Here is a 21,912-nt window from a genome sequence, read left to right on the forward strand (position 1 = left end):
TCACGCAGGATACAGGATAGGGTGGTCTCCGGCACCTGGGTAGGGGAGGGGAAGGTGTCGGACATGTGGAGGGACTCAAAGCTCCCGAGTGCAGAGACCTGGGTCAGTGACATGGCTGGGTTTCTCAGTCTCGAGAAAATAAAATTTGCCTCAAGAGGGTCCATTGCGGGGTTCTCTCGGAGGTGGCAGCCGTTCCTCCCACACCTCCACCCCATCCCAATAACCCAGCAACCCCACCCAACACTAAGGGCAATTTTGTACACTAGGGGCAATTTAGCGTGGCCAATCCACCTAACCTGCACATCTTTAGAATCTGGGAGGAAACCGGAGCGCCCGGAGGAAACCCACGCACACACGGGAGAACGTGCAGACTCCCCACAGACAGTGACCCAAGCCAAGAACCTGGGACCCTGGAGTTGTGAAGCAATTGCTATAAACACTATGCTGCCATGCTGCCCCCCACTGTGCTGCTGTGCTGCCCCCCACTGTGCTGCCGTGCTGACCCCCACTGTGCTGCCGTGCTGACCCCCCCACTGTGCTGCCGTGCTGCCCTCACCACTGTGCTGCCGTGCTGCCCTCACCACTGTGCTGCCGTGCTGCCCTCACCACTGTGCTGCCGTGCTGCCCTCACCACTGTGCTGCCGTGCTGACCCCCACTGTGCTGCCGTGCTGACCCCCACCGTGCTGCCCCCCAATGTGCTGCCCCCCACTGTGCTGCCCTCACCACTGTGCTGCCGTGCTGCCCCCCACTGTGCTGCCGTGCTGACCCCCACCATGCTGCCCCCCACTGTGCTGCCCCCCACTGGGCTGCCATGCTGCCCCCCCACTGTGCTGCCGTGCTGCCCCCCCCACTGTGCTGCCGTGCTGCCCCCCACTGTGCTGCCCCCCACTGTGCTACCGTGCTTCCCCCCACTGTGCTACCGTGCTGCCCCCCAGTGCTGACCCCCACTGTGCTGCCGTGCTGCCCCCCACTGTGCTGCCCCCCACTGTGCTGCTGTGCTGCCCCCCAGTGCTGCCCCCAGTGCTGCCATGCTGCCCCCCACTGTGCTGCCCCCCACTGTGCTGCCCCCCACTGTGCTGCCGTGCTGCCCCCCACTGTGCCATCCCCCACTATGCTGCCCCCCACTGTGCTGCCGTGCTGCCCCCCACTGTGCTGCCCCCCACTGTGCTGCCGTGTTGCCCCTCACTCTGCTGCCGTGCTGCCCCCCACTGTGCTGCCCCCCACTGTGCTGCCGTGTTGCCCCTCACTGTGCTGCCGTGCTGCCCCCCAGTGTGCTGCCGTGCTGCCCCCCACTGTGCCACCGTGCTGCCCCCCACTGTGCTGCCCCCCACTGTGCTGCCCCCCACTGTGCTGCCCCCCACTGTGCTGCCCCCCACTGTGCTGCCCCCCACTGTGCTGCCCCCCACTGTGCTGCCCCCCACTGTGCTGCCCCCCACTGTGCTGCCCCCCACTGTGCTGCCCCCCACTGTGCTGCCCCCCACTGTGCTGCCCCCCACTGTGCTACCGTGCTGCCCCCCCACTGTGCTGCCCCCCCACTGTGCTGCCCTGCTGCCCCCCCCACTGTGCTGCCCTGCTGCCCCCCCACTGTGCTGCCCCCCCCACTGTGCATCCGTGCTGCAACCCACTGTGCTGCAGTGCTGCCCCCCACTGTGCTGCCCCCCACTGTGCTGCCCCCCACTGTGCTGCCCCCCACTGTGCTGCCGTGCTGCCCCCCCACTGTGCTGCCCCCCCACTGTGCTGCCCTGCTGCCCCCCCCACTGTGCTGCCCTGCTGCCCCCCCACTGTGCTGCCCCCCCCACTGTGCATCCGTGCTGCAACCCACTGTGCTGCAGTGCTGCCCCCCACTGTGCTGCTGTGCTGCCCCCCACTGTGCTGCTGTGCTGCCCCCCCACTGTGCTGCCGTGCTGCCCCCCCACTGTGCTGCCGTGCTGCCCCCCCACTGTGCTACCGTTGTGCCCCCCACTATGATGCTGTGCTGCCGTGCTGCCCCCCACCATGCTGCCCCCCACTGTGGTGCCGTGCTGCCCCCCACTGTGCTCCCGTGCTGCCCCCCCACTATGCTGCCGTGCTGCCCCCCCATTATGCTGCCGTGCTGCCCCCCCACTATGCTACCGTGCTGCGCTCGATGTGACCCAGAGAGAAATAAACTTGCAGGACTACAGGGATAGACCATGGGAATGGATGAGTGGATGTACAGCGCTTGATGGGCTGCACAGATTCGTTCTGTGCCATTGTGTCATGACTTAAATGCCCTCTGAAGCAGTCTTGCAAACCAGAATTTATTTCAAGAAGGCAGTTCACCATCACCTTTTGAAGGCAATTGCGATGAACATTAAACATTGTTCTTTTCAGCAACCCTGACAGTCCATTAAAAACAGGGAAAATAAAATCCCCCGTGTCTTTACATCTTTTTTGATCTCTTATTCGAAATGATAAGTCAGACATGATAATTTCCCTGGTTAATACAAAGGCCAAGTAATGGTTTAATACTCATGCTACTTAGCTGTCATTACCTGTCAGTTTATTCATGGCCTTTAGTGACCCGACTCCTATCCTGACTTTTCTACAGCTATTTGAGAGTCTTGAAAAATAATGATTCTTTTTATATATATTTTTTTAATTTAGTAAACCCAATTAATTTGTTCCAATTAGGGAGCAATTTAGCGTGGCCAATCCACCTAACCTGCACATCTTTGGGTTGTGAGCGAAACCCACGCAAACACAGAAACTCCACATGGATGGTGACCCGGAGCCGGGTTCGAACCTGGACCTTACATAAGAACATAAGAACTAGGAGCAGGAGTAGGCCATCTGGCCCCTCGAGCCTGCTCTGCCATTCAATGAGATCATGGCTGATCCTTTTGTGGACTCAGCTCCACTTTCCGGCCCGAACACCATAACCCTTAATCCCTTTATTCTTCAAACAGTAATGCTAACCACTGCGCCATCGTGCAGCCCTTCTTTTTATACTCCTTGACAATCATATTTCATAGTCTCTCTTTCCTTTTTTTTAAAAAAAGACTTCTTACAATATTCCTGTTCATCATCCTCTGTATATACTTTTGTTCCAACTTTGCCCTTATTTAGTTATCCAAAGCATATTATTGGCTAGTTTGCTTTTATGTTTTAGTGGGATATATTCATCATGAATTTTACCAATTGCTCTTTTAACTGTTTGCAACTTGTCTTTTCCAGCAATTTTCCCAGTTTATTTTCTCACGCTTCTTTCACTTTCCCTTAAAATCTGCTTTTGTTAATTTGGTCCTTGCCTCATGTCCTTCTCAACTTTATTTTAAACCGCATTATGGTGTGATAGTTATTGCCTGCATGTTCCTCTGTGCTTATTTTTCCATCTGTTCTGGTTCAATTCCATTACTAGCTCCAGCAATGCTTCGCTCTTTACATTGTAAAAGCTCCATTCTGTGGACCCCTTTGGCTCCCACTTCTTATCAGTTTATTTGCGGATAGTTAGAATCTCCCATGATTATTATTCTGCATCTTTTGCTGATTTCACATATTTGTTTATAAATTTCTTGCCCCATCTGTTTTCCACTATTGTGAGTCTGGAGCGTAGTGACTAATTTCTTCTCATTTTTCATTTCAATTCATATGGATTCTGTTAATTATGTCCCCACACCTTGTCATTTAATTAGCATAACAATACCATTTCCCTTCTGTCATTCTCCCCATTATTGACAAAAGAGCCACCTTGCAGTCATCAAACAAAATCTACGGGAATTCACAAATTTATACTGTATGAGAAGAGGGTACTGATTGGTTGGCGAGTGAACTTTGGGAGAGTCAAGCGACTAGTTTAAATTCAGTGATTGGCAGTAAACTGTCTCAGTGGTACATTCTCCATGGTAACACTGCTACCAGAGTCCACCTGCCAACCAACCAGCATTTGCTCCTCAGTATACAATTGTTGAATTCCCTTACATTTTATTCTTGGCGACAGTCATAGAACATACAGTGCAGAAGGAGGCCATTCAGCCCATCGAGTCCGCACCGACCCACTTAAGCCCTCACTTCCACCCTATCCGCGTAACCCAAAAACTCCTCCTAATCTTTTTGGACACTTTAAGGGCAAATTAGCATGTCCAATCCACCTAACCTGCACGTCTTTGGACTGTGGGAGGATACCGGAGCACCCGGAGGAAACCCACGCAGACACAAGGAGAACGTGCATAATTCGCACAGACAGTGACCCAGCGGTGAATCGAACCTGAGACCTCGGCGCTGTGAGGCCACAGTACTATCCATTTGTGCTACCATGCTGCCCAATAAATGCAAAACAAAAAGCTTTGGCAATGTCCCTCTCTACTATCTTATAGTTGCAACATTTAATTAACCAGAATTATTCTTTACATGACCATGTTTCAGTTATTCTTCTGCATCTGGTTCCTTACTGGAGATTATGGCAGTGTTGCAAATGCAGTTGATTCATCTATGTTTGTTTTCTATCTGCATATTTGTCCCCCGATTATTATTGTTGACCTTTCATTCCAACTTCACACTTGTTATTTTTACATCAGGTGGCTCTCCCATAATCATCCCTCCCCGTTCCATCTTTCAAGTTTGAAGTCTTATGCACAGCCCCATTTATCCTTTCCACAAGGACACTCATCCCACTGCGATTCAAGAGGAACCCATCCCAACTCATTCTTGAACGAGTACTGGAGCTATGTTCCATGGAACAGAATGTCTCCTTCCCATACCCATAACATGGCATGCATTCACCTTCCTGATCTACCTATTCATATGCCAATTAGCAAAGAGATCATCACCAGAGGTAATTTAAAAAACAAAGCATTTCCTAGCTTTGGATAATCACGTGATAGGATCTTCTTGTATCATTCATCCCCACTTGGACCACGACAACTACATTCACTACCTGCCCCTAACACTTCCCTTTGCAAGTTCCTCTCCAGTTGCTCAGTGATATTCTTTCCATCTGCATTAAGTATAATGCATAGGCTTTTGGATTTTGTCATGGCTGCAGAGGACTCTATCGCCGACTATTAGGAAATCTATTATAACTCCAACTTACTATTCTGCTCTTTAGATGGGGGCAGCTCTTGGTTAGGACCAGTATTTGTAAACTCCTCCTCCATCACCCCTCAGTTCCTGTCATCCGGCAAACATACTCTCCTATCTGCATCTGCGCTTTTTTCTGTGGCATAACTCCATTCTGGAGAAAACTATCCCAAAACTTCCCCCCATCTCTGTACAGTGATGCTATTCACACAAACTCCCACATTATTATTCTGACACATATCTCGCAATTAATCTGGATTTCCAATTTTTATTTATTGGTATTTATTTTGAGAAAGTCAGGATTCCAAGTAATTGCATATTTAGATACAGCTTGATTTATTGGCACAAATTAAACTTTAGATGTACATTAGATTTTAACTGAATTAAACTCAGAAACCTTCAATGTCAGCAATGTCAATATAACTCGAGTGATAAATTTTATCTCACTAAATCTGATTAATTATATCAACTATGACCAAGTTGCCTTTTGCCTCATAGCCTGAAGTTTCTGGGTTCAAATACCACTCCAGAGCTGGAGGACAGTAAATTAATTGAAGTCAATGGGAAAACTCTGCTGATTAGGGTCAGGCCTACCATAAAAGGTGGTTGTTGGAGATCAACAACTTGGTGCCGGAATATCACTGCAGGAGTTCCGCTTATGCCAAACCATCTTCAGCTAACTTAAGAGTTAAGAATAGGTAATTCACCCCATCATACGTGCGTCACCATTCAGTATCATGGCTGATGACTGCACTCAAATCGACATTCCATCTACTCCAATAATCTTTGCTTCATTAATTCCCTCCATCATAATGTAAACAGGAGAGAAGTTTGCTGATGACTGCACAATGTTCAACACCATTTTGTACTCCTCAGATACTAAAGCAGCCCACATCCGAACTCAGCAAGACCTGGACAACATTCAGGATGAGCTAATGTGTGGCAAATTACATTCACAGCATATGAAGTGCCAGACAATGACCATCTCCAACAAGAGAAACTCTAAGCCAACTCTCCCTGACATTCAATGAGGACCACTGCTGAATCCCCACTGTCAACATCTTGGGGAGCTACTATTGACCAGAAACTGAATTGCACCAGCCATATAAACACTGTGGTTACAAGAGCAGACCGGTGACTAGAACATAAGAACTAGGAGCCGGAGTAGGCCATCTGGCCCCTCGAGCCTGCTCCGCCATTCAATGAGATCATGGCTGATCTTTTGTGGACTCAGCTCCACTTTCCGGCCCGAACACGTTAATCCCTTTATTCTTCAAAAAACTATCTATCTTTACCTTAAAAACATGTAATGAAGGAGCCTCAACTGCTTCACTGGGCAAGGAATTCCATAGATTCACAACCCTTTGGGTGAAGAAGTTCCTCCTAAACTCAGTCCTAAATCTACTTCCCCTTATTTTGAGGCTATGTCCCCTAGTTCTGCTTTCACCCGCCAGTGGAAACAACCTACCCGCATCTATCCTATCTATTCCCTCAATAATTTTAAATGTTTCTATAAGATCCCCCCTCATCCTTCTAAATTCCAACGAGTACAGTCCCAGTCTACTCAACCTCTCCTCATAATCCAACCCCTTCAGCTCTGGGATTAACCTAGTGAATCTCCTCTGCACACCCTCCAGTGCCAGTACGTCCTTTCTCAAGTAAGGAGACCAAAACTGAACACAATACTCCAGGTGTGGCCTCACTAACACCTTATACAATTGCAACATAACCTCCCTAGTCTTAAACTCCATCCCTCTAGCAATGAAGGGAAAAATTCCATTTGCCTTCTTAATCACCTGTTGCACCTGTAAACCAACCTTCTGTGACTCATGCACTAGCACACCCAAGTCTCTCTGCACAGCGGCATGCTTTAATATTTTATTGTTTAAATAATAATCCCGTTTGCTGTTATTCCTACCAAAATGGATAACCTCACATTGGGCCTCACGGTAGCATTGTGGATAGCACATTCGCTTCACAGCTCCAGGGTCCCAGGTTCGATTCCAGCTTGGGTCACTGTCTGTGCGGAGTCTGCACTTCCTCCCCGTGTCTGCGTGGGTTTCCTCCGGGTGCTCCGGTTTCCTCCCACAGTCCAAAGATGTGCGGGTTGTTGCACGTTTTACTATGGGTGTAATACGCGTTTATTGGAGTGTATTAACACGCCTCCGTTTAAAGGCCGTGTGCTTAACACTACTAGGCTCTATGTATGTATTTTCAGCTCAGGAGTCGCCAGATGCCGTATAGACACCTCACAAATATTCCAAGGTCAGGTTCAAAGTAATAAAACGATACACCGATTAGTAAGTTCCAAACGATCAATATTTATTATACAATTATAATAAATACGCATGCACACGCTAAGGGACTAAGCTATGACTAAACTAAGCGATCAGAATACTTAACTAAACAGGAACAGGCAAGGTCAGGGAGCGAGGCCTTCGTTCCGATCTTGGTCTGCAACCTTCAGAGAGCGTGCTGGTCACTGGGGGTCTAGAGGGCCTGGTTCGCGTAGCGAGCGTCGTATTGGCACTTACGGTTCGGCGGCTGGTGCTCAACGGCTGGAGTCAGGATACAGGATGGAGTTCTTGGTCAAAGCCGGAGCACGAAACAACAGACAGGACCATGTGTGGGGGTCTATCTTTTATAGGGGTCCCCAATGTCCGTGCCTTTTCGGGGCGGGCTTTACCTTCAGGTATCGATTGGATCACTCCCAATCGATATCTTTTGAATTCCTCCAATGTGAGGGTCTTTCTTGATGGCGGGGGCGGTTTCTATAGTGGATACTTCGGGTGCCGTTCTGTCTGGACATCCACTTAAAGTATCTTATTCAAACCCAAATGTTGCCATTGTGTGCGCCTAGATCTGGACTGCCTCATTAGTATGCAAAGCGTTTTGCTATTATCACCTTTGGTTTGAGATCTTCCACCTGGCCAGAAACTAGTTTTGCTGCTTGCAAAATGCTAATGAGTCTTTGCAGACTGCTGCCTTGGCTAAACTGCTTTTTCCCTGCAGTCTTAGCGATTCTCCATCTTGTTAGCCCAGTGTCCATTTTAGGTGGCTACAGGGTTAGGTGGATTGGCCATGCTAAATTGCCCGTAGTGTAAGGTTAATGGGGGGATTGTTGGGTTATGGGTATACGGGTTACGTGGGTCTTAAGTAGGGTGATCATTGTTCGGCACAACATCGAGGGCCGAAGGGCCTGTTCTGTGCTGTACTGTTCTATGTTCTATGTTGTCAACATTGTATTCCATCTGCCAGACCCTAGCCCATTCACTTAACCTATCCAAATCCCTCTGCAGACTTCCAGTATCCTCTGCACTTTTCGCTTTACCACTCATCTTAGTGTCATCTGCAAACTTGGACACATTGCCCTTGGTCCCCAACTCCAAATCATCTATGTAGATTGTGAACATAACTAGAGGTTATGTTGCAAGTAACTCACCTCCTGACTGGCCAAAGCGTGCCCACCGTCGACAAGGTACAAGTCAGGAGTGTGATTAGATACCAACCAATTGCCTAGAGTGCTGTTCCAACAGCACTCAAGAAACTCCACACCAAGAGCCCACTTGATTGGCACCCCATCCACCAGCTTAAATATTCACTTCACTCCATCACCGACACTTGCTCCATCACCAACACATCATGCCAGCAGTGTGTACCATCTATAAGATGTACTACAGCAACCCACCATGACTCCTTAATAATAATCTTTGTTATTGTCACAAGTAGGCTTACATTAACTGCAATGAAGTTACTGTGAAAAGCCCCTAGTCACCACATTCGGTGCCTGTTCAGGTATATGGAGGAAGAATTCAGAATATCCAAATTACCTAACCTGCACGTTTTTCAGGACTTATGGGAGGAAACCGGAGGACCCAGAGGAAACCCATGCAGACACGAAGCGAGCATGCAGATTCCGCACAGACAGGGCAGAATCAAACCTGGAATCCTGGCACTGTGAAGCAACCGTGCTAACCACTGTGCTACCATGCCGTCCATATTCAACAGCACCTTCCAACCCCATGACTTCTCCCATCTCGAAAGGCAAGGGCAGCAGATGCATTGGAGCCACACTACTTGCAGGTTTTCCTCCAAACCACATATCATCCCGACTTGGACTCATATCACCATTCCGTCACTGGATCAAAAACCTAGAATTCCCTAACACCACATGGACTGTCACACTTCAAGATGCTGATCAGCACTACATTCTCAAGGGCAATAAATGCTGGCCTCGCCAGTGATGCCTGTGTCCCATGCACGAATTAAGCTAAAAAGCCGGTCTGGCTCAGTTGGGCGAACAGCTGGTTTGTGATGCAGAGCAAGGTCAGCAGCACGGTTCAATTCCCATACCGGCAGAGGTTATTCATGTAAGGCCCAGATTCTCAACCTTGCCCCTTGGGTGGGGTGGGGTGATTCTCACGTTAAATCACCACCAGTCAGCTCTTCCCCTCAAAAGGGGAAAACAGCCAATGGTCATCTGGACTATGCAAATTTACTATGCTAAAACTAAAAAGCCACTTAAGTGGAATAACCCGAATATTCTTGTATGATAACATTTGGCAACCTGGCAAAGTTTAGCATGAACAGTTCCTTTCACCGAGCGCTCACCTGTCTGTTGAAGTGTCTTCAGATGATGAGCTTTCATCATCTTCACTGTCTTCCTCCTCAGCTGCAACATCTTGTAACATAACATTAACCCGTGGGAAGTCAGTACTCTGGCCTAACTGTTCGCCTTCTGTATGCTCGGTTTTCTGACACACAAATTGTGATCTTTGAAAAGATAAAGTCTCCAGCCGAGCAGATACTGAAACTTCCATCTCTTGATCACCAGTGACTGAGGTAGGACTGACTAATGTAATATCACACATCTCAGGCATGCTGACATTGCTTGATTTAACAGCATCCAAATTCCCTTGTGCAGCAGGTGTTGCCAGAGTTACACAAGGCATTATATTACCATTAACTTCACTTGGAGTACACTGTGGAGATGTAACATCTAATTCATCCTGAACTTTAGAATCCATCTGCTTTATCACGCCAACTTCAGAGGCAGCCAGGAGGGATTCACTTTTACACACTTGAGTGCACAATTCTGCTGCTGGCAGCTCATGTTGTTCGGCTGCCAAGTTATTATTGCTTTCCATCAATAAACTGCCCTCCAAGATCATTTTCTTCTCAGCTGCATCTGTCCAAAGACAGAGCTTAATATCTTTATCTCCCTTTTCATCGGTCATACTTCCTCAAAATCAAACCTGAAAAGATAAAGAAAGGGATTTTAAATACAAACATGAATCACAGCATTATTTACAAGACTTCATAGGAGCAAGTATATTCAGCCCCTTGGGCCTGCTCCCACATTCAATAAAACCATGGTTGATCATCTACCTCAACTCCATTTTCCTGCGCCTCCAATATACCTCAATTTCCTGAGATTAAAAGCAATCTCTTAACTCCCTGGGATGGACAAATTCAGAAGATTCTCAACTCCCAGCCAAGAAATTTCTCATTTTAAAATAACGAGAACAAAAGAACAGGACAGTAACAGGTCCTTCAGCCCTCCAAGCCTGGCCGATCACGTGTCCTATCTAGACCAACCACCTGCATCCTTCTATACCTCGTCTGTTCATGTGGCTATCTAGATAAGTCTTAAAGGTCGCTAACGTGACCGAGGTGGAGATGGTTGGCAGCTTCAAATTCCGAGGGGTGCACATCACCAAAAACCTGTCCTGGTCCACCCATGGCGATGCTACCATCAAGAAAGCACATCACCTGTACAAAGAACAAAGAAAATTACAGCACAGGAACAGGCCCTTGGGCCCTCCCAGCCTGCACCGATCCAGATCCTTTATCTAAACCTGTTGCCTATTTTCCAAGGATCTACTTCCCTCTGTTCCCCGCCCATTCATATATCTGTCCAGATGCATCTTAAATGATGCTATCGTGCCCGCCTCTACCACCTCCGCTGGCAAAGCGTTCCAGGCACCCACCACCCTCTGCGTTAAAAACTTTCCACGCATATCTCCCTTAAACTTTCCCCCTCTCACCTTGAAATCGTGACCCCTTGTAATTGACACCCCCACTCTTGGAAAAAGCTTGTTGCTATCCACCCTATCCATACCTCTCAATTTTGTAGACCTCAATCAGGTCTCCCCTCAACCACCGTCTTTCCAACGAAAACAATCCTAATCTACTCAACCTTTCTTCCTAGCTAGCACCCTCCATACCAGGCAACATCCTGGTGAACCTCCTCTGCACCCTCTCTAAAGCATCCACATCCTTCTGGTAATGTGGCGACCAGAACTGCACGCAGCATTCCAAATGTGGCCTAACCAAAGTCCTGTACAACTGTAACATGACCTGCCGACTCTTGTACTCAATACCCCGCCCGATGAAGGCAAGCATGCTGTATGCCTTCTTGACCACTCTATTGACCTGCGTTGCCACCTTCAGGATGCAATGGACCTGAACTCCCAGATCTCTCTGTACATCAATTTTCCCCACTCTTCCATTGACCATATAGTCCGCTCTTGAATTAGATCTTCCAAAATGCATCACCTCGCATTTGCCTGGATTGAACTCCATCTGCCATTTCTCTGCCCAACTCTCCAATCTATCTATATTTTGCTGTATTCTCCGACAGTCCTCCTCGCTATCTGCAACTCCACCAATCTTAGTATCATCTGCAAACTTGCTCATCAGGCCACCTATACCTTCGTCCAGATCATTTATGTAGATCACAAACAACAGTGGTCCGAGCACGGATCCCTGTGGAACACCACTAGTCACCTTTCTCCATTTTGAGACACTCCCTTCCACCACAACTCTCTGCCTCCTGTTGACCAGCCAGTTCTTTATCCATCAAGCTCGTACACCCTGAACACCATACGACTTCACTTTTTCCATCAACCTGCCATGGGAAACTTCATCAAACGCCTTACTGAAGTCCATGTATATGACATCTACAGCCCTTCCCTCATCAATTAACTTTGTCACTTCCTCAAAGAATTCTATAAGGTTTGTAAGACATGACCTTCCCTGCACAAAACCATGCTGTCTATCACTGATAAGTCTATTTTCTTCCAAATGTGAATAGATCCTATCCCTCAGTATCTTCTCCAATGGTTTGCCTACCACTGACGTCAAGCTCACAGGTCTATAATTCCCTGGATTATCCCTGCTACCCTTCTTAAACAAAGGGGCAACAGTAGCAATTCTCCAGTCCTCCGGGACCTCACCCGTGCTCAAGGATGCTGCAAAGATATCTGTTAAGGCCCAAGCTATTTCAACCCTCGCTTCCCTCAGTAACCTGGGATAGATCCAATCTGGTCCTGGGGACTTGTCCACCTTAATGTCTTTTAGAATACCCAAAACACCCCCCTTCCATATGCCGACATGACCTTGAGCATTTAAATATCCATCCCTAGCCTCAACATCAGTCATGTCCCTCTCCTTGGTGAATACCGATGCAAAGTACTCATTAAGAATCTCACTCATTTCCTCTGACTCCAGGCATAAATTCCCTCTTTTGTCTTTGAGTGGGCCAATCCTTTCTCTAGTTACCCTCTTGCTCCTTATATTCGAATAAAAGGCTTTGGGACATGGCGGAGGTTGAGGTCAGGGACAGATATGTGAACTCTCTTGAGAACATCAATATTTCAAAGGAGAAAGTGTTGAGTATCCAAAATTGTACTGTATTAAGGTAGACAAATCCATGGGGCCGGATAGGATCTATCCCAGATTACTGTGGAGGCAAGGGGAGAAATAGCTGATGCCTTAACAGATATCTTCACATCCTCTTTTTTTTTTCTTTTTTTTTTTTCTGTTTTTTTATAAATTTAGCGTACCCAATTATTTTTTCCAATTAAGGGGCAATTTAGTGTGGCCAATCCACCTATCCTGCACATCTTTTGGGTTGTGGGGGCGAAACCCACGCAGACACGGGGAGAATGTGCAAACTCCACACGGACAGTGACCCAGGGCCGGGATTCGAACCCGGGTCCTCAGCGCCGTAGGCAACAATGCTAACCACTGTGCCACCGTGCTGCCCGTTCACATCCTCTTTGACACAGGCGAGGTTCCAAAGGACTGGAGAATAGCCAATGTTATTCCCTTGCTTAAGGAAGGAAGCAGGGACAATTCAGCAAATTATAGGCCGGTGAGCCTGACATCAGTGGTGGGGGAGCTTTTGGAAAAGGTACTGCGGGACAGGATGCATGCACATTTGAAGGAAAATGGACTAGTTAGTGACAGGCAGCATGGTTTTGTACAGGGAAGGTGATGTCTCATCAACTTCATTGAGTTTTTTCAAAAAGTGATAAAGAAAATTGACGAGGGAAGGGTTGTAGATGTAGTTTATATGGACTTCAGTGAGGCATTTGACAAGGTCCCACATAGCAGACTGGTACAAAAACTAAAATCACATGAGATTCGTGGTGGTCTGGCTAGGCGGATACAGAACTGGTTTGGTTATACAGACAGTAGCGGTGGACGGCTGTTTTTCTGAATGGAAATCTGGGGCGGGATTTTATGATCCTGAGGCTAAGTGATGGCACCATCGGAAACGCCGTCGCGTTTCTCGATGGCGTCAACACGGCCCCATGGATCAGCAATTCTGGCCCCTATGTCTCAACAACTTAATGAGTTTTTTTGAAGAGGTGACAAAATTAATGAGGGATGGGCTTTCGATGGAGTTTATATGGACTTTAGTAAGGCATTTGACAAGGTCCCACATAGCAGACTGGTACAAAAACTAAAATCACATGGGATTTGGGGGTGGGCTGGCTGGATGGATACAGAACTGGCTTGGTTATAGAAGACAGAGAGTAGTGGTGGAGGGGTGTTTTTCCTCAATGGCGATCTGTTGTTTATAGTATATATAAATGATCTGGTGGAAAATCTGGATGGTCTGATTAGTAAGTTTGCGGATGAAACAAAGATTGGCAGAGTTGCTGATAGTACCGTGCATTGGGATACAACAGGATATAGATAAATTGGAGACATGGGCACAGAAATGGCAGATGAAGTTTAATCCTGACAAATATGAAGTGATGCACTTTGGAGGATCATATCTCGGTATGAATTATCCTGTAAATTGCAGAACCCTTAGGATAGTGATGAAGGCCTCAAAAGGTTGAGGTGAGGCTATGGTTGAACAGATTGGTAGCTGCCGAAATGACAAGGTGAATGGAGGACGATGTGTAACATGCAGAGGGATCAAGGCATGTACGTCCACAGTTCCCTAAATGTGGAAACACAGGTGGCCAAGGTGATTAAGAAGGCATGTGGCATGCTTGCATTCATATGCTGGGTCATTGAGTGCAAGAGTTGGGAAATAATGTTGCAGCTGTACAAAACCTTGGTTCGGCCACATTTGAGTATTGCGTGCAGTTCTGGTCACCACATTATTAGAAAGAGTAGAAGCTTTGGAGAGAGTGCAAAGAAGGTTCACCAGGATGTTGCCTGGTTCGAGGGTGTTGGCTATGAGGAAAGGTTGAATAAACTAGGATTGTTTTCACTGGAAAGAGTAAGGATGAATGGAGACCTGATAGAGGTCTACAAAATTATGAGAGGCATAGACAGGGTGGAATGTCAGAGGCTTTTTCCCAAGGGTGGAAGTGTCAATTATTTGGGGGCACAGGTTCAAGGTGAGAGGGGGAAAGTTTAAGGGAGATGTGCAGAGTAAACTTTTCACACAGAGAGTGGTGGGTGCCTGGAACATGCTGCCAGAGGATGTGGCGGAAGCAGGCACATTAGAAACATTGACGAGGCATCTGGATGGATACATGATTAGGAAGCAATTAGAGGGATACGGACCAAGTAAGGGCAGAAGGTTTTTTTTTTTAAGGGCATCATGATGGGCACAGGCTGTGTATCGAATGGTCTGTTCCTGTGCTGTATTTTCTTTGTTCTGTAACCCAGAGGTATGGGTGAGGGTTTTAGTAACAGAAGTATGGTGGCAGGGGCAGAGTCAGGCCACCATATGCAGGTGGAAATAAGATGCCTTAGTGATAGCAGGAACGTATAGCAAAATTCGGCAGGAGCTAGGGAATGTGGATTGGGAGCAGCTGTTTATGGGTAAATCCACATTTGAAATGTGGGAGTCTTTTAAGGAAAGGTTGATTAGAGTGCAGGACAGACATGTCCCTGTGAAAATGAGAGATAGAAATGGCAAGATTAGGGAACCATGGATGACAGGTGAAATTGTGAAACTAGCTAAGATGAAAAAGGAAGCATTCATAAGATCGAGGCAACTCAAAACTGATGAAGCTTTGGAGGAATATCGGGAAAGTAGGACGAATCTCAAACACGCAATAAAGAGGGCTAAAAGGGGTCATGAAATATCTTTGGCTAACAGGGTTAAGGAAAATCCCAAAGCCTTTTATTTGTATGTAAGGAGCAAGAGGGTAATGAGAGAAAGGTATGGCCCACTCAAAGACAAAAGAGGGAATTTATGCGTGGACTCAGAGGAAATGGGTGAGATTCTTAATGAGTACTTTGCATCGGTATTCACAAAGGAGGGACAAGACGGATGTTGAGGCTAGGGATGGATGTTTAAATACTCTAGGTCAAGTTGTCATACGGAAGGGGGAAATTTTGGATATTCTAAAAGACATTAAGGTGGACAAGTCCCCAGGACCAGATGGAATCTATCCCAGGTTACTGAGGGAAGCGAGGTTCGAAATAGCTGGGGCCTTAACAGACATCTTTACAGCATCCTTGAGCATGGGTGAGGTCCCGGAGGACTGGAGAATTGCTAATGTTGTCCCTTTGTTTAAGAAAGGTAGCAGGGAAAATCCAGGGAATTATAGACCTGTGAGCTTGACGTCAGTGGTAGGCAAACTGTTGGAGACGATACTGAGGGATAGGACCTATTCACATATCGAAGAAATAGACTTATCAGTGATAGGCAGCATGGTTTTGTGCAGGGAAGGTCATGCCTTACAAACCTAATAGATTTCTTTGAGGAAGTGACAAAGTTAATTGGTGAGGGAAGGGCTGTAGACGTCATATACATGGACTTCAGTAACGTGTTTGATAAAGTTTCCCATGGCAGGTTGATGGAAAAAGTGAAGTCGTATGGTGTTCAGGGTGTACTAGCTTGATGGATAAAGAACTGGCTGGGCAACAGGAGGCAGAGAGTTGTGGTGGAAGGGAATGTCTCAAAATGGAGAAGGGTGACTAGTGGTGTTCCACAGGGATCCATGCTCGGACCACTGTTGTTTGTGATCTACATAAATGACCTGGAGGAAGGTATAGGTGGCCTGATGAGCAAGTTTGCAGATGATACTAAGATTGGTGGAGTTGCAGATAGAGAGGAGGACTGTCGGAGAATACAGCAAAATATAGACAGATTGGAGAGTTGGGCAGAGAAATGGCAGATGGAGTTCAATCCAGGCAAATGCGAGGTGATGCATTTTGGAAGATCTAATTCAAGAGCGGACTATACGGTCAATGGAAGAGTGGGGAAAATTGATGTACAGAGAGATCTGGGAGTTCAGGTCCATTGCATCCTGAAGGTGGCAACGTAGGTTGATAGAGTGGTCAAGAAGGCATACAGCATGCTTGCCTTCATCGGACGGGGTATTGAGTACAAGAGTCGGCAGGTCATGTTACAGTTGTATAGCACTTTGGTTAGGCCACATTTGGAATACTGCGTGCAGTTCTGGTCGCCACATCACCAGAAGGATGTGGATGCTTTGGAGAGACTGCAGAGGAGGTTCACCAGGATGTTGCCTGGTATGGAGGGGGCTAGCTATGAAGAAAGGTTGAGTAGATTAGGATTGTTTTCATTGGAAAGACGGAGGTTGAGGGGGGACCCGATTGAGGTCTACAAAATTATAAGCGGTATGGACAGGGTGGATAGCAACAAGCATTTTCCAAGAGTGGGGGTGTCAGTTACAAGGGGTCACGATTTCAAAGTGAGAGGGGGAAAGTTTAAGGGAGATGTGCGTGGAAAGTTTTTTACGCAGAGGGTGGTGGGTGCCTGGAACGCTTTACCAGCGGAGGTGGTAGAGGCGGGCACGATATCATCATTTAAGAGGCATCTAGACGGGAATATGAACGGGCGGGAACAGAGGGAAGTAGACCTTGGAAAATAGGAGACAGGTTTAGATAAAGGATCTGGATCGGCGCAGGCTGGTAGGGCCGAAGGGCCTGTTCCTGTGTTGTAATTTTCTTTGTTCTTTGTTCAACACATCCTGGGGTCAAAAATGACAGAGGTTGAAAACAGCCTTACATTCGCCTCAAGGCAGTTGCAAGGAAAAGTAGTGGAGTCAGTCATTAGGGAACAGATACAGGGCAGCACAGTGGCACAGTGTGTCAGCACTGCGGACTCATGGCACCGAGGTCCAAGTTTCGATGCCGGCTCTGGGTCACTGTCCCTGTGGAGTTTGCACATTTTCCCCGTGTTTGCATGGGTTTCACCCCCACAACCCAAAAACGTGCAACCTAGGTGGATTGGCCACGTTAATCCACGATTGCCCCTTAGGCCCGTAGGGCAGCACGGTAGCATTGTGGATAGCACAATCGCTTCACAGCTCCAGGGTCCCAGGTTCGATTCCAGCTTGGGTCACTGTCTGTGCGGAGTCTGCACTTCCTCCCCGTGTCTGCGTGGGTTTCCTCCGGGTGCTCCGGTTTCCTCCCACAGTCCAAAGATGTGCAGGTTAGGTGGATTGGCCATGATAAATTGCCCTTAGTGTTCAAAATTGCCCTTAGTGTTGGGTGGGGTTACTGGGTTATGGGGATAAGGTGGAGGTGTTGACCTTGGGTAGGGTGCTCTTTCCAGGAGCCGGTGCAGGCTCGATGGGCCGAATGGCCTCCTTCTGCACTGTAAATTCTATGTAATCTATGTAATTGGAAAAAATGAATTGAGTACTCTAAATTTATTTTTTTTTAATTAGGGAATAGATACGGTGGCAGAAGTCTTGGCTATGATCTTACCAATATTTAATTGTAGGAATTTGCTGTTCACTCAGTACTCAATGTTTAACAAGCAACCTGATAAACGTAGAAACAGTGGGGGACTCAAGAAGATATGGGGAGGGAGTGTGACCAGCATATATGTGGAGATTGATGCTACATTTTTAGATGATGTCAAGAAAGGTAGCATTAGATGTGAAACAGGTGGAGGGCCGAGAACAGAATTCTTCAGGGACATGAGAATTGACAATGCAAAAAATGGGAAGAGAAGTCATTGATAGAAATCGCTGGCTACGATTAGACAGTTTAATATGGAACCAGGCGGTCAATTAGGGAGTGATGTTGTAGGGACCAATTGTGTCAAAGACTGCAGACTGTTTGATAAGATGGTGGGATTACTGGCCTTTGACAATCGCAAGATGTAATTTGTAATTTTAATAAGTCGTTTCAACACTGAGTGTCAGAAATCTGATTGGAGGGATTGGAGTTTGGACAAATGGTTTCAAATTTGGGAGATGATAATATGTTAAAAGAGCCTTGAACTTAAGAATGAGGGACTTCCTCAGCGAAGATATGAGTGCAATCATTTTAATAGTGATGAAGTGCCTCAAAAGATTGAGGTATGGCTGTGTTTGAGCATATTGGTAGCTGCCAAAATGGCATGGTGAATGGAGGACCACGTATATCATCTATAAGATACACTGCTTCAACTTGCAAGCTTCCTTTAACAGCACCTTACAAACCCAGCACCTCTACTAGCTAGAACAAGTAGAGCAGATACATGGGAATCTGCCAGTTCTCTTCAAAGTCGCACACAATTCTGACTTGGAACCATATTGCTGTTCATTTACTGACTCTGGGTCAAAATCCTGAAATACCATCCTCAACAACATTGTGGGTACACCTGTACCAGATGGACTGCAGCAGTTCAAGGTCACAGCTCATCAACGTCTCAAAGGCAGCTAGGGATGGGCAACACTTGCTGGCCTTACCAATAACTTACAGGCCATGAAAAAAGTGATTTGCATTTATAAAGCCCTTTTCGCAACCTCAAGATCTCAAAGCACTTTTGCACCTTGAAGGTATGTAGTCCATGTTGTAACATAAGAAATGCAGCAGTCAATTTGCACAAAGTAAATTCCCACAAACAGCAAAAGGATAATGACCAGAAAATATGCTGATTGAGGGATTTATATTGGCATGGGCTTCAGCATTAACTCCCCACTCCTTCTTCAAGAGTATTATGGAATCTTTCACATCCAGCAGTCAGATGTTGGTTCAACATCACATCCAAGAGACAGTGCTTTAAACAGCATCGCACTCCTTCAAGACTATATTGAGAATGTCAGTCCAGATTTTTGTGCTCACTCGCCAGACTGGGACTTGAACCTGTTGAACCTTGAACATGTTGTCATTCCCAGGCAGGTATTACTAAAACACAGTTGAACAAATAAAACAAAAACATTCACCCATACTTCCCATTATTTTCCCCTACCTCAAACATTAACCTGGTCAAATAAATGAAAGAGGTTATTTTGGCCTGCTACTTAATCGGTAACTCGGCCAGGAGAAGGAACTGGAGTGCTTCACTGGTGATGGGTTGGAAGAAATGGAAACCTCAATAATAGAGTTAAGTGTAATCACTCAAAAGGGTAACTGGAAATGAAACAATTGGCAAGTCATGTTGCAGCTGTACAGAACCTTAGTTAGGCCACATACAAAATGATCAGAGGGTTAGATAGGGTGGACAGCGAGAGCCTTCTCCCGCAGATGGAGGTGGCTAGCACGAGGGGACATAGCCTTAAATTGAGGGGTAATAGATATAGGACAGAGGTCAGAGGTGGGTTTTTTACGCAAAGAGTGGTGAGGCCGTGGAATGCCCTACCTGCAACAGTAGTGAACTCGCCAACATTGAGGGCATTTAAAAATTTATTGGATAAGCATATGGATGATAAGGGCATAGTGTAGGTTAGATGGCCTTTAGTTTTTTTTTCCATGTCGGTGCAACATCGAGGGCCGAAGGGCCTGTACTGCGCTGTATCGTTCTATGTTCTATGTTCACACTTGAAGTGTTCAACTCTGGTCGCCACACTACCAGAAGGATGTGGAGGATTTAGAGAGGGTGCAGAAGAGATTTACCAGGATGTTGCCGAGTATGGAGGGCATTAACTATGAGGAGCGGTTGAATAAACTCAGTTTGTTCTCACTGGAACGACGGAGGTTGAGGGGCGACCTGATAAGAGGTCTACAAAATTATGAGGGGCACAGAGAGAGTGGATCGTCAGAGGCTTTTCCCCAAGGTAGCGGGGTCAATTACTAGGGGGCATAGGTTTAAGGTGTGAAGGGCAAGGTTTAGAGTAGATGTACAAGGCAAGTTTGTTCACACAGAGGGTAGTGGGCGCCTGGAACTGGCTGCTGGAGGAGGTGCTGGAAGCAGGGACGATAGTGACATTTAAGAGGCATCTTGATAAATACATGAATAGGATGGGAATAGAGGGATATGGACCCAGGAAGTGTAGAAGATTGTAGTTTAGTCGGGCAGCATGGTCGGCACGGGCTTGGAGGTCCGAAGGGCCTGTTCCTGTGCTGTACTTTTCTTTGTTCTTTGTTAACCACTGGGCTTTTGAATTCCGGGCAACTGGAGCAGCAAGTGTGCTTACAATTCAAAGCCTTACTTAGCCTCACTGCTCACTCAGTGTACAAGTCAATCGTATGAAAGATGATGTGGCTGAATTTGTGGGCAGTGTGCTGTGGAGACATGAGATGCAGCACAATGAGAATCACTGCCGGCCGGCCGGTCTGGATACAATGTTACTACATTACAATGTTACTCTGTGCCGCTGTAACAAACTAACAGCTTACCCTGCCGCGCGCTCCAAACCCCAACTCCGGCAACACGCGCTGTCGCGCCTTGTGACATCACCCAATCGTCGCGCGGAAGAATGACACAGGCGATGAAGCCAGCCAATCGCCGGCCGGGTGCTGCTGCGCCGCCAGAGCTGCGCATTTCCACCAACTCCTTCGGTGGACAACACGATATCAGCAAGAGAGTGGAAGGTTTCTGAATGTCAATCTTTCTTTTTAACTAAGAGCTGCCCAAATTGATTTAATCTCAAAATAGTGCATGTCATTGGAAAAAAAAAAGAGTTATGAGGACCTCAAAATTAAAAATTAGAAACTTTCAGTGGAAAGCTATGAAGTTAAATCTGTGCACATGTATCAACTGTTGCCACCTGTTCAATTTTCCATTCTGCAGCCATCTCCAGCTGCTTCATCGACAGCCTTTCTCACCATCGTAGGGGATGCCCGCTGATGATTGCACAATGTTCAGGACAATTCGCGACTCCTCTGATACTATAAGAAGTCTTACAACATCAAGTTAAAGTCCAACAATGAAATGAATGAAAATCGCTTATTGTCACGAGTAGGCTTCAATGAAGGTACTGTTGTGAAAAGCCCCTAGTCGCCACATTCTGGCGCCTGTTCGGGGAGGCTGTTACGGGAATCGAACCGTGCTGCTGGCCTGCTTTCAAAGCCAGCGATTTAGCCCTGTGCTAAACAGCCCCAAGTTTGTTCCAAATCACTAGCTTTCGGAGCACTGCTCCTTCCTCAGGTGGATTCTGAAGTAGTTTGTGGCCATATGCAGTAGGATCTGGATAACACTCAAGCTTGGGCTGATTAGTGGAAATAACATTCACACCACACAAGTGCCAGATAATGACCATCTCCAAGAAGAGAGAATCTAATCATCTCCCCTTGACATTCAATGATGTTACCGTTGCTGAATTCCCCACTAACAACATCCTGAGGGTTACCATTGACCAGAAAAATAGACCAGACATAAATAATGTGCCTTTGGAAGCAGGTCAGATGCTGCAAGTTCTGCGGAGAGTAAATTAATTCCTGACTACTCAAAGCATGTCTACCAACTATGAAGCATAGGTTAGGAGCTA

The 21,912-nt window shown here is 47.0% G+C and overlaps 1 protein-coding gene across 1 annotated transcript in view; it reads right to left on the minus strand.

The window, feature by feature from the left end:
• The window catches only part of naf1 (nuclear assembly factor 1 homolog (S. cerevisiae)), a 282,623-nt gene extending 261,693 nt beyond the window's left edge, over window positions 1-20,930 (minus strand). Inside the window, exons 1-2 of the mRNA XM_038791891.1 lie at window positions 20,822-20,930; window positions 9,650-10,293 (exon numbers count right to left, since the gene is read on the minus strand). Of these exons, the coding sequence (XP_038647819.1) occupies window positions 9,650-10,275 (626 nt within the window). The 5' untranslated portion in view covers window positions 10,276-10,293; window positions 20,822-20,930. The remainder of the gene's footprint in view (window positions 1-9,649; window positions 10,294-20,821) is intronic.
• Between the last annotated feature and the right edge of the window lie 982 nt (window positions 20,931-21,912).

The sequence above is a fragment of the Scyliorhinus canicula genome, chromosome 3, assembly GCF_902713615.1.
Source record: "Scyliorhinus canicula chromosome 3, sScyCan1.1, whole genome shotgun sequence".
NCBI classification, from domain to species: domain Eukaryota; kingdom Metazoa; phylum Chordata; class Chondrichthyes; order Carcharhiniformes; family Scyliorhinidae; genus Scyliorhinus; species Scyliorhinus canicula.